The sequence below is a fragment of the Mus caroli genome, chromosome 12, assembly GCF_900094665.2.
Source record: "Mus caroli chromosome 12, CAROLI_EIJ_v1.1, whole genome shotgun sequence".
Classification (NCBI taxonomy): domain Eukaryota; kingdom Metazoa; phylum Chordata; class Mammalia; order Rodentia; family Muridae; genus Mus; species Mus caroli.
Window position 1 is genome coordinate 64,449,234 of NC_034581.1, and position 13,710 is coordinate 64,462,943.

At 44.3% G+C, this 13,710-nt stretch overlaps 1 protein-coding gene across 1 annotated transcript in view; it reads right to left on the bottom strand.

Moving 5' to 3' along the window:
* Cdkl1 (cyclin dependent kinase like 1) overlaps positions 1–5,319 on the bottom strand; it is a 45,604-nt gene extending 40,285 nt beyond the window's left edge. The window contains exons 1-2 of the mRNA XM_029484823.1: positions 4,913–5,319; positions 3,984–4,261 (exon numbers count right to left, since the gene is read on the bottom strand). Coding sequence (XP_029340683.1) covers positions 3,984–4,151 — 168 coding nt within the window. The 5' untranslated portion in view covers positions 4,152–4,261; positions 4,913–5,319. The remainder of the gene's footprint in view (positions 1–3,983; positions 4,262–4,912) is intronic.
* Positions 5,320–13,710: the final 8,391 nt, after the last annotated feature.

A 13,710-nucleotide genomic window follows, 5' to 3' on the forward strand; every position in this document is an offset into this window, starting at 1 on the left:
TGTAGACCAGGCTGGCCTCGAACTCAGAAATCCGCCTGCCTCTGCCTCCCGAGTGCTGGATTAAAGGCGTGCGCCAATGAGACAGATTGACTTTTTTTTTTCTTTTTTCTTTTTTACAAGATCAATTATATAATCCAGGAAAATCCTGATTTAAGGATAATTAAGATATTGGAGAGTTGACTCTCACAAGGCATCTTGGTGAGCATAGGCTTACATCTTGTTTAGGTAGTGGTTTATTTCTATTAAAATCCAGATTAAAAAAACAAAACAAACAGATTTGTTTTGTAAAAACAAACATTTTTTTTCTCCAGGTGCTATAAAACAATGCTATTTGAAGTGTTTCCAGTTTTTGTTTTTGGAAAGAAAAAAAAAAAAACTTAGCAAGATAAAGGCCTTGATGATATAACCCCGCTGGCTATAAGCTCCTGATGGGACTTCACACCAGAGAGGGAAAGCAGAAGAGGCGAAACCTTACAGACTATCCAGTTGGTTGCTAGATAATTACCTCCCACAATTGTACCTGTTTACAAAGAAACAACCAGAGACTTAGGAAGGGCAAAACAGTTCCCAGGCCTCACAATCCTGCAAAGTACAGTCTGGAAAGGATTCTCACAGGGAATTCTCAATTTTGTTCCAATATGAGATCCCAGGGACCATTCCCTCAGAGGCAACTGGAACCACACAAAGGGCATTCTGTCTTACCAGCTGTACATCCTCTGTGCAGGATGGCACTTGATCTGGGAACCTTTTTGTCCCCAGATGTAATATTTGCAGTCTTGAGATTTACAGAAGATAAGAAAATGATGGCTGTGTCATTCATGGGTGCTGAAGCTACGAAAAGGGACCAGTGATACACAAACACACCATGACACACAACACTCAACATAGACATCCGATGTAGGGGAAGCTAGATGCTATTGCCAGTTGTCCTCTCTCAGGGAGGCTATGTTTCCCACAAAGGATTCCTTTCTTAGCTTTCTCTTTGATATTAAAGTGTCTGATCTTCTAAGAAGAGTTGGTTAAGATAGTAGATTATTGTTGGTTGTTTTTGTCATTGTTGTTTTTAGGTCTTGACTAGGCTGAGGGTGTGGCTCAGGGTATAGCACTTGCCTGGTTTAGGAGAGAGACCCTGCTGGGTTCAACCTCTACCTTGGGGTCCAAGGCTAGCTTGGTCTACAGCATAAGACTGTTTCAAGGGATGGGAAAAGAAAGCACAGCAAGGTCTGGTGGTGCCAGACGATGCTCCTCGGACTTAACAGGTCCCCCTGAGAAATCCTGACGACTCTAACTCAGTTGAGGAGGAGAAAAAAAAAATGTGTTTTGAAATGCCGTGGGCCATGAGTCCAAAAGTCTGCAAATGACAACCTTTTCATAAAATGTAATCTCAGTGGACTGGGCAGTGGTGGCACATGCCTTTAATCCCAGCACTCAAAAGGCAGATGCAGGGAGATATGTGAGTTCGAGGCCAGCATGACTTGCAGAGGGAGCTCCAGGAGAGCTGGGGCTATACAGAGAAACCCTGTCTCAAAAAAACCAAAGCCTCTTCCTCCACTTCCTCCTCCTCCTCTTCTTCCTCCACTTCCTCGTCCTCCTCTTCTCCTCCTCTTCTTCCTCTACCCCCTCCTCTTGGCTAGCTATCCTTTTCAGAAGAAAAACAGATAATTTAGCATGATGTTCAAAGTCCCCTTTCCTGCCTCAGCAGCCATTCTTTGGCTTCTGGAAGGGGCCGTCTGGGTCAGTCCTCACCTGTCTGGCCTGTGGCCACTGAGCATCCTTTGTCCTTTGCTTGGAGGTCTCACTCTGAGTGTTTCTCTTCATCTGGGATCATGAGAAGTCTCAGCTTCTCACTGTGCATCCAATAACCCTCCCTAGGAGCTCCCCTAGTTGCAGGGGACCCTGTAGTGTCTACCTGCATTTCCCACCCAGGTTAGTCTCCCTTCCCCCTAGGACCACGGAGCCTCCCCTTGTTCCAGCTCAGCCCACCGGAGACACAGCTGCTTTATCTCAGTCTCGCTCAAACGCCGAAACCCGCTTCTAACACGCTCTCTTTAATCAACGGCACCAGAAGAGCTCTTGCCAGCCCCTGGGACCCAATGTCAGTGACACAGGCTCTGCTTATTAGGGTCTCAGTACACCAGAAGTGAAAAGGGTGGTGGTGGTGGGGAATTTACTCCACCTACTTCCCAAGAGCTGAGCTTGTGAAACATCTTTGCACAACACTCTTTAAGGTACAGTTAGGCTCAGTAAGAATTATTGGATCAATGAAGAAAATATGACTTCATTTAACAAACCCTCAATTCACTGAGGTATCATATATGCACTGAGTACATACTGGATGTTAGGAATATCATAGAATTTTGAAGAGTTGGCGCTAAAGAGACATAAAATCAGTCATCTCCCACCACCTTACTCAGACTAGAGGAGAAACATTGAGCACCTGGTGTAGAGGGTGGGGGCTTCCTGCTTTCACCTGCTCTGTGGAGTTCACCACACACCTCACATTGTTATTTATTTTGGTAGGTGAACACACAGTTGCTACAGAGCACTGTGGGGTCAGAGGTCAACCTGGGGGCCTTGATTCTCACTCAGTTAGCATTGACTTGGAACGAGAAACTCGGGGAGCTACACCTGGAAACACAGCGATAATAAAATGTGCTGAGATACACGTACCTGTGCTGAGAGGTCGGAGAGGACATTCTCTGAGCCAAAGAGAACAGCCACCGTGCTCCTGGGGACACTAATTTTGGTGGATGGAACACACAAGTGTTAACTGTGTACCATGGAGGTCAGAGGACAACTTGGGGGAATCGATTCTCTCCTATCATGTAGGACCAAGGGATCAAACTGAGGCTATCAGCTTGGTGGTGAGCACATTTATGCACTGAGCCATCTTTCTAGCCTATTATTATTATTATTGAGTAAATCAACCCATTGAAGACTGGGAATGTGCCTCAGTGAGAGAAGGTTTTGTTAATTTGATAAAGTCTCTGGGTTCAATCCTTAACACCACAAAGTAGTAATGATATTGACAATGATGATGCTAAATAAAATAAAGAGTAAGGCAGCTATCAGCTTCTACTGAGAAAGTGGACATGGTCAGTGGCTCATGAGAGCAGTGTGTGACACTGGCTGTGTCGAGGTGAGTAGTCAGAGGAGCCCAGCTGGGAACCGGCACAAACATTTGAGTTCACCCCTTCTGAGAGCATCATCCACTCAGACACTTGGCCAGGGTCTGGACAGAACACTGAGGCCACACTTTCTGAAGCACAGTTGATTCCCCATGGGAGCCATCCATGGCCTGCCTCATCCTGCAGTAGCAGCTGCATTGCCTCTGAGAAATTCAGAGAAGCCTCTTTCCAGAATAAGAGGGAACACACTTTTATCTTGTAATGAACACCTTTGTCCAAGGACCTAAGCTTAGACTTCAACACTCACAATAAATGCTGCCTGAGGGCAGCTGTCCACCTGCAATCCCAGTGCTAGATAGATCCTGGAGAACACTGGCTAGCAGTCCTAGTGAGACACTGTTTCCATATACAAGGTGGGAAATGGTTGAAGAAGATGGCTAGTGTTAACCTTTGGCTTCCAAATGCCACACACACACACACACACACACACACACACACACACACACACACATTTATGCACGCGCGTGCGAACACACATATACAGATGCATATAGCTCAAGAAAACAGGACAATGGGTTAAAAATACGAAATGAAAACAAGCTAGAAGCTCAAAACTCAAGAACTCTAGCAAAGTCGGGTTGTTTTAAATTCTGCTTCTCAGAGACCCGTGAAAAGACTGTCTGCAGTTGACACCAAGAGAGCCCTGCACCTCTCCCGTCCACCTTCTTACTCTTACATAATCCATTCTCTGCGCACACACTCTGATTTGTGCCATTGAAGACAAAGGCTGTGTGGGAAGAGGGCAGAGCCTCAGCCCAGAGCATCTATCTTATACAGAAAAAGCAAATTAGCTACCTTGAGCATGCGGATTTCTCGAAGGGCGATTTTCTTTATGACAGGGTCATCTTCAGTTTCCAGAAACCTCTTGATGGCCACGATCTGACCCGTGTCCCTGTTTCTGCACTTGAACACTACCCCATAGGAGCCTTCTCCAATCTTTCCAATTTTTTCATATTTTTCCATTACAGAGGAGGATCAAGTCTTCTTGAGAACGGATTTTCATATAGTTTTTAAAGGTCGCTTATGAACCGACCTCTCTCGAGCCTCATCAAGTAAGGGCTGTCGTCTGCGATCTAGAGAAAACAAGGCGCCAGTTAAAGAATAAGGATCAGCCAGGTGTGGACTCCACCCCCACCCAGCAATGACATCGCGGTCAAGGCTGGGAGCCTACAGGTGGCTGCCATGGGTGACCTAATTTCAGTTGTCTGTTTCATTCCCTCGAGCTAAAGATGTAGCCCGCATCTAAAAACGAGCCGAGGTGTAAGATAATCTATCTTTTTAACGTTATGGTTCATACGATCTAAGACACTTGAGCTGGCTGGAGCACCGGGAACGCGAAGGGCTTCCCCGGTTCTAGTTTCGGGTCTCAATTCCCTCCGGAAGAGGACACCGGCTGGGCAACCGGGCCCGCGGGGACTGCGGGAACTGCAGGGACTGTGGGGACCTCCCACCCTGACTCCTGCGGCGCCTCTCGGCCCAGCTCGAGCACAGCAGCCTGCAGCTCGACTGGGTGGCTGCTGCGATCCCCATGGGAACCGCGCCGGTTGGGCGGGGCTGCCCTCCGCCCTGCTGTCCCCGCAGCCACTTGGCAGGGTCCCTGACCCCGCGCTGCAGGTCCAGAGGGTTTAGATCGTGGAAGTCACAGCATGGAGCGTCTGCAGGGAGAACGCCTGCACCCAGGCTGTCTTAGCAGCCTGCTCGGGCTAGGGTGGCCAGGTCCATACCTTACAACGCCCACTCCTTAGTGTCCCTTCCTCGCCTGTGAACCCTGGAGAACAGCAATTGCGTGGGTCCTGCTCGGTGCTGCAGCTTCGAAAAATGAATGAGAGAGAGTGAGGCAATAGAGGGAGGCGGGATAGCCTTCCCTCCTATGTAGTGGGGTCTTGGCGGTGCAGAGCCTGCCTTGATTGCCTTGACTCTTTCCCCAATCACCTTCTTATTAAACCTGTTTCAGCACAGTGACAGTGGCAGTTGATGGATGCAGGAAATCTTGAAATAAGGATCGCACAGACAGCCTCGACATTTTGTCAGCCCTTCCATCCCCTATGCTAGGCGCCGAGGTGCTTGTGCGCTGGCGGCAGGGCTTCAGCAGAGAAAACGCACAATGTGAAACCTGGCCAACCCGGGGCAAGGAACGTGCAATGCAAATGTACACAGAGCTCAAGAGGAAGCTGGGGCTGGGCATACCGGGCGTGGCGGCTGCCTGGCAAAGGGTAGAGGTATAATGAGTTACTAGAATGGACTGGTGGTGGTCTGGGACCCTCCCCAGAAATCGTGTGCAAATGTGAATGCCTACTCTTTTTGACTTTTGTCTTCTCGATAGCTTTTCCTTGCCCAGAATATCGCATACATGGAAACATAACAGTGCACAGCTTTTAATGAGTCAGATTCTCACTCCACAGAATACATCTGAGTACCACACACATCTTGCATTTATCAGCAGTGTCTTCCTGTTTATTGCCGGGTAGCGTTCTGTTGTATGAATGTACTGACTGGTATTTATTTGTTTATTCAATCCTGGTTGAAGAATATTTGGATTGTTTCCAGTTTGGGGTGATTATACATGAAGCCACTACAGACGCCGTGCATGGTCCTTTCTGTGAAGCCAGGTCTTCATTTTTCTTGGGGAAATCCTTAGCAGGAGACCTCTGGGCTGCACATTGAGCTAATCTTTTCCATTTTACCTTCCCACCTGCAATGTCCCCAGTGCCCGGCATCCTTGCGGTTCTTTTGAGTTTAACTATTAAAATAGATGGTTAATGGCTTCTAATGGTTTTAATATGAATTTGACTTTTAACCTTCCCTATAGATGTGTCCTCACTTCAGGATTCTAAGAGACTTATGGAAATTTTTTGGCGCCAACACCTCTTCCCTAGTGGGCTGCAGTTCTCACCTAGGACATGGCAAAAGGCAGAAGGACAAATAAGCAAACAAACAAAACCCCTCTAGTTGATTGAATTAAGTACAAGATGGCGATCGTATTACTAATTTCCATACTTGGGTGGAGCACAGGACCCTGTGCTCGCCAGGTAGGTGCCCGCAGTGGGAGACAGGATTGCTGTTACTGTCCCTGTCTCTGACAAAGTTCTCCTTCACCTTCTAAGAGAGTTGTTTATAGGGACCACCAAATAGGGACATTTTGATTTTTCTTTATCACTTTCTCTTTTCACTGGGTAGGTTCTTCAGTGTGATGGCAAGACCACACTGCTTGCATTGTTACTGAAAGCAATCTTATGCTAGTAAGCACATTGGTGGCTAATTGTTTTTTCACTTATTCTCTTATGCTTGCTGTAGGCAGCCTCTAAGAGGACCCTTAACGACCTGCCCCCTGACAGCTATGCCCTTGTGGGCCTACTGAAGCTTTGCCCACTCTGTCCTTTTTTTTTTATTATTATTATTATTACGTATTTTCCTCAATTACATTTCCAATGCTATCCCAAAAGTCCCCCATACCCCCCCCCGCCACTNCCCTACCCACCCATTCCCATTCTTTTGGCCCTGGCATTCCCGTGTATTGGGGCATATAAAGTTTGCAAGTCCAATGGGCCTCTCTTTCCAGTGATGGCCGACTAGGCCATCTTTCGATACATCACTCTGTCCTTTTTTACACGAGAAACTTTTAACTGACTTCAGGTTATATAGGTATAGAAAGTAGGCTTACAAGTCAAACATTTTCTAAAATTAAATCATGAAAAAAATATTATTATTTATTTATTTATTTATTTATTTTGGTTTTTCGAGACAGGGTTTCTCTGTGTAGCTCTGTTTTTTTGTTTTTGTTTTTGTTTTTTTTTGGGGGGGATATTATTTTAAAAACAATTCTTGGAGAGCCAGGAATAGTGACATATCCTTGTAAATCTAACACTTAGGAGCTAAAGGCAGGAGGACCAGGAGATTAAAGTCACATTTCCAGGTATTACAGGTAGTTCAAGCCAGCCTAGATCCTGTCTCAAAAAATACCACCCCTATTCACCTCTCTCTCTCTTTATCCCCTCTCTCTTTTTCTCTCTCTCTCATACACACTAATTCTTTGGTGTCTATTTAATTTTATCACTTATTAAAAACAAAATAAATATGCTTGTTTTTCTTCCTATAAAGAACATTTGATGTTGCAAGAGTATCTTTGTTTTTAAGAGTTGACCAATTCAGCCGGGTGTGGTGGCGCACGCCTTTAATCCCAGCACTCGGGAGGCAGAGACAGGTGGATTTCTGAGTTTGAGGCCAGCCTGGTCTATAAAGTGAGTTCCAGGACAGCCAGGGCTATACAGAGAAATCCTGTCTCGAAACCCCTCCCCCCCAAATTAAAAAAACAAAAACAAAAAAAAAGTTGACCAATTCCTTGATTTTATAATACTCAGCAACAAAACAGTATAACTACGCTATACAGAACAGCAGTAGTATACTTAGGGACATTTCAAAAATTCTTGGAAAATTTGTTCTAAATCCCAAGCCAAAATTCATTTAATGGATTTAAAAATAAATAAATAAAGAGACTCAGTCAGTAATTCAAACAGTGATTTTGAAAAAACAAACGTTCTAACAACACAAACTAAGGAGATAGTATTTGGATACTTACAGGCTGACGAACTACAGCAAAGCATTAAAAACAGTTGTTACCCCATAGTTATACCATGAAGTACTTACAGAAACAGCACTGTGCTTAAAAGATGCAAAAGTCTTAAATCTGACAGAAGGTGTTTCGGGTGGTGTTGGTTCCTGCTGAGCCAAACGTAGGTATTGGCAAGGCAGTGCACACTGTGTGTGTATTCAAAGCAAGTAAAATGTGCGCATGGTGTGCTCAGAGTGAACAAAGGCTGCAACGAAATGACATAATCCACCCCAGTTGAGCACTCTCGGAAACACCTAGGATTTGCTACTTGCTTGATTTCGAATGAACCTTTGATATTCGGAAATCTTTCACTCTTTCCAGTTTTTTTTCTTGACAGTCCCGTTCAATTACACAATCTGCCATTTGAGGAAGCAGACCCAAGAGTATGTCTATCTATCTAGTGACTTATCTTTAAGGACTCAAACATGCCCAATGATGGAATGCCACAAAGTGATGGAGATTGTGACTCTGCCTTGGGTGCCCTCCTCACTGCTCTGGGGAAAGCTTCGAGTACTCCACAGAGAGGACCTGACAGGCCAAGAGGCAGGGAAGAACTGAGAAAGTTAGTCCTGTCAGCATCCCTGTGAGTGAGTCGGGAAGGTGGTCTCCATACTCCACTGACAAATTCAGTTTAACCTGTGAAAAAGAGGACCGGAGGATCCACTTGAGCCAAACCTGGATACCTAGCCTGAGAGACAAATGTTGCTTGTTATGCTCTGGGTGATTTGTTGTGCAAAAATAGAACTACCCTTTTATAGTGTCAGTAAGTTCTCTTTAATTCCTATTTCCTTAGATAAACAAGAATTGATTTTCTTTTTTTTTTTTTAAATCACCAACAAGTGCAGAACTTATTAAATTCTCTACTTCAATTTCTTTTTCCATTTTCATGTGTGCACAGTATGTGTGTGCATGCACCTTTACATGTGTGCAGATATACATGTGTGTAAATAGAGGCCCGAAGTCAGGAGTCATCTTCTGTGGCTCTCCGATCTTGTTCTCCGAGGAGCTCACCCACATGGCCAGTCTCGATGCCAGCTTGCTCTGTGGGGCCCCAGCTGCACCTTTTAAGGCTGGAATGTCAGGCAGCCTGCTAAGAACACCCAGCATTCACGTGCTTTCGGGGATCCAAATGCAGGTCCCCGTGCTTCATGGCAGCACTTTAAAGACCAAACCATCTCCCACCCCATCCTTGCCTATTGAGATGGTCATATCCACCCCCATCCTTGCTTATTGAGATGGCCGTATGATTTTTCTGTCTTAAGTCTGTTGGCACACTGAATGGCACTGACTTATAAAATACTGGACCAAGCTTTGATTCCTCGGATAGACCCTTGTGCTCTGTCACTCTGAGACACTGCTGGGCTAGATCAGAAATATTTAATTTTGGTTGATTTTAAAGATGTATTCATTTTTATTTTATGTGTTAGTGGTTTACCTGCACGTATGGTTTGTGTGCCATATGCATGCTTGGTCTCCAAGGAAGTCAGAGGAAGACTTTGGATCCCCTGGAACTGGAGATATGTTTGTGAGTATCGGGTAGGTGCAGAGAACTTGGGTTCTCTGCAAGAGCAGTAATTGCTTTTGACTGCTCAGTGGCTTTCTACTTCCATGGCTAGACACTTTTTGTTTTTTGAGATACATTGATCTGTGATTTTGTTATTATTTATTTATGTCTAGTGAGGCTGATTCACGGATGATTTGGGCAACACTTCTTGTTCTTGTGTATTTAAAAGGTATCTATTTTTGGTTGATATTCTGAGTTCCTCTAAGTGTGTGGTAAAATTTGCTACTAACTCCACATAGGCCTAGAGTTTTCTTTATTGAAATAGTTGTAATTACAAATTCGGTTTCCTTAAGAAATTGGAGGACCATTAAGGACATCTACTTCTTTTTGAGAGAGCTTTGTTAGTTTCTTTTGTTCAGTGAATTTGTCTACTTTACCTAGATAAATGAATTTATTGGATTCAGTTTGCCAGCATCTCCACATTACATTGTTGTCTGTTGGATCTATAGTGATGTTCTCTTTCCGGTTCTTTGTTGTTTGTTGGAGTCCCTGTCTCACTGTGGCACCCAGGCTACTCTTGTGCCATTATGCCAGGCTTTGTTTCATTCTTGATACTGGTAAATGTTTTCTCTAATTAAATTCGGCTTGTTGATTTTATATACTCACTTTGTTGCTTTCTTTGTTTTCTGTGTTTTAATGTATTGATTTCCATCTCTTCCACTCTTTGTTTTGTTTTTGGCAGTTTTTTGTTTGTTTGTATTGCTTTGTTTTTTTATAGATGGAAGCTTACATCATTGATTTTAGGTATTTCTTTGTTTAAATATGACTGTAATGACAGAAATACCCCCAGGTCACTGTGAAGGCATCACAGACCTCCTCATGAGTTATGTTTTTATTTTTGTTCAGTTCACAATATTTTATACTCTTCCTCATGAGTTCATATTTGACCTAAGGATTATTTTTAAGTGAGTTGTTTAATTTCCAATGGTTTAAGAATTTTCCAAATACCTTCCTCTAATTGATTTCCAGTTGAATTTCATGGTTTTGTATAATTTAAATGATTTCATTTTTTCCAGATAATTGATTTCCAGTTGAATTCCATTGTTTTCAGTTAACTGGTTTTGTATAATTTAAATGATTTGAAATATGTTAATGTTGGTTTTATGGCCCATAATATAGTTGTGTTGGTAAATGTTTCTTTTTGACAATTATGAAAATACTTTGAAATGAAGTGAGGTTGTATATATGTGAATTTTTCCAGAACTACCTTGTAGAAAGTTCACATCAGGTTAAATAAAGTTTGTTTGGAAAACTGACTTTATGGACTTCACAAGGTTCAGTGCTCAAGAACTGTGGAACAGGGCCAGATCCGGCGGTAGGTTAGAGTATGAGCCAGTATTTTGGCTACTTAGACCTAAGCAGGCAGTGAACCAGAAAGCCAGCGTGACTTCCAGGTGTGAGTTGTTTTGTTTGGAGAGAAATTGGAGCAAAATATTAGAGAACAACTTTGAAAGGGACACCAACAATTCATGTCACCACAGAAGAAGATACTATGGGCACAGGCCGTCAAATCAAAGGCCCTTTCTGTTGGCAAGTGCAGAACTGGTTTCAATAGCAAAGTGTAACTCCCAGGTTGACGCTCTCAGAAAGCTGAGAGATGGCCTGGTCTACGGGGTTTCTTCACGCATGTGCAAAGAGCAGTGTGTGTGGTTTGGAGTCACACTAGGATTGGTGCCTTCTTACTGCTGTCTCATCCCAAGCATGTTGTCTGGGCAACAATATCAACCTTATCCAACCGCTGAACACTCTCTTCAAGATGGGCACTGTGTTAAACATGTCACAGACAATAGTATCCTGAGGATTCAGAGGGGAAGACAGAGTCAGAGAGGATGAGTAAGTCAGGAGACAGCTCGCAGGCTGTAGATATGTGTTAGTATGCTGGCCTTGTGGCTCCAGAACCTTCCTTCCTGTTTGCCAGTAGTAGCCAATGCTTAGGGGTCCATACTGGGATTACTCAATTGGTCTCACTATGTTTATCCCATGCAATGCAGCGCAACCCTCCTTCCTTTTGAACTTTTCTGGGAGATGAGGCTTGGTTATCACTCTTCCTCCTCACGTCCCTCAGCAGCCTCTCCACCTGCAGCAGTCTCAACGCTCAGGAGAAGCCACCTCTACCGATTTGGATGGGATGGTGTTGCTTTGTCTGTGTGCTGATCCCAGGCCCAACAGCAGCAGTATTTTCCTCCATTCTGTTTCTTATAAGAAGGAGAGAGTTCAGCCACAGACATCGGAAGAGGACACGATTTAGCAGCGTGAGGAAATCCCTCACTTCTGTTTCCCCCTCTTTAAGTGAATTTGGAAAAGGCATTGTTTTGGGGCACATAAAAAGGATCCTTAGTCATTGCCATGAGAATGCTTACATCTCAGGCTCAGTGTCCATGTTTTCTCTAATCTCTACGCAGACCCTACAGGCCTTCACCAGCCTTAGTAGTTAGTTACTAAACAGGTAGAAGTAGTCGTCAGTCATCTGCTCTACAGCAGTTGCTGAGGCCCTGAGATGCCAATCAGTATGGAATAGGACAGTCCCTCTGCCACCTGGGTTGAAACAAGGTTCAAACTCAGAGCTCTCTGTTTCCAAATGGAGTCAGAACACCTAAGAACACCTTGGGAATCATCTTCTGCCCTTGACCTCCAGGGCCTCTTGACACTCTGACACTAGGCAGACCTGATGGTCACAGCTCAACATGCAACAACTTGAAGAGAAGCTATACCCACAGTCTTCCTAACCAGTCCCTGTAAACACACTACAGATCCAGGCAGGGGAAAATGTTTTTATTGTTCATCGATATGGGCAAGGCTAGTGAGTCGTTTAAGTATCGGGAGAACAACGTAAGTTTAAAAGAACTGAGTGTGGGCTGGAGAGATGGTTCAGTGGTTAAGACGCACCGACTGCTCTTCCAGAGGTCCTGAGTTCAATTCCCAGCAACCACATGGTGGCTCATAACCATCTGTAATGGGGTCTGGTGCCCTCTTCTGATGTGTCTGAAGAGAGCAATGGTGGTGTACTCATATGCATAAAATAAATAAATAAATCTTACAAATAAAAGAACCAAGTGTCTTTGACTTTACATGTGGGCCCAGCCAACAATTTTTATTTTATTTATTTTTTATTTTTTTTAATTTTTAAAAAAATTTCAAGATAGGGTTTCTCTGTGTAGCCCCTTGGCTGTCCTGGATTTCACTGTGAAGACCAGGATGGCCTTGAATTCAGAAATCTGCCTGCCTCTGCCTCCCAAGTGCTGGGATTAAAGGCGTGCGCCACCACTGCCCGGCCCAGCCAACAACTGAGTAAGATGTTTCACCTCCTGGATAAAGCTGACCTAGGTTTTTATGTGTAATATGGAAGTCAGTCCTTTCAAAGTACCTCTTCCTCTAGGACAGTGGTTTTCAACCTGTGAGTTGAGACTCTTTTGGCAAACCTCTATCTACAAAAAATATTTACATTTTGATTCATAACAGTAGCAAAATTACAGTTATGAAGTAGAAACAAAAATAACTTTATGGTTGGGGGTCACCACAACATGAGGAACTGTATTAAAGGATTGCAGCATTAGGAAGGCTGAGAACCACTGCTCCAAGACCTTTCTTTGTTTTTTTTTTTTTTTTTTTATAATTGATGTTTTTTTATGCGTGTGTATGTTGTGCCTGCCTCTGCGCATACCTCTGCATAGGTGCTCACAGAGATCACAAGAAGGCATTCAATCTCCTGGATCTGGATGGTTCTGAGTCACCACGTGGGTACTGGGAATTGAACCTGGGTTCTCCACAAGAGCAGCCAGTGATGTCTGAAAAAGTCATAAGGACTCAGACTATTAACTACCTACCCAGAAATACCACAGTGTGTGGGGAGTGGAGGAAGCCCTGAGAGAGTAAAGCCCTGAGGGAATGGGTGTTGTTGACATGAGCCAACCATGTCAAGGACCCTAGCCTCAAACCAATGTGAAAATGGCAAAGCTTCTCCTCCCATCCACCAGGGTGCAACTTGGAGGCAAATGGCCAAGCCTTCCCTCTGGCCCATGTGCGGATGTGGACAGTGTGTGTAAAGAGTGTTCACTACAGCTTTCTTCCCTGGGAATTTATTTATTTATTGCCTGAAGACTGCTCCCCTACAGAAACTGCTCCTACCGAGATTGGCTAAACCTGTCTCCTTGACCGAGCTGTATACCATAAACCCTGACTGTATGTATGTAGTATCCCTGCCTCCGTGTTTGGCTGTATGCACTAACCCTGCCTCTGGGTTTAACTCTATATAATACACACAGCTTCTGGAGGCAGCCGCATCTCTATCCAAGAGCACAGAGCAGCAGAACCCAGTTTTTCTGTGTGTAAAACTGGGCCCTAGAGTGTTA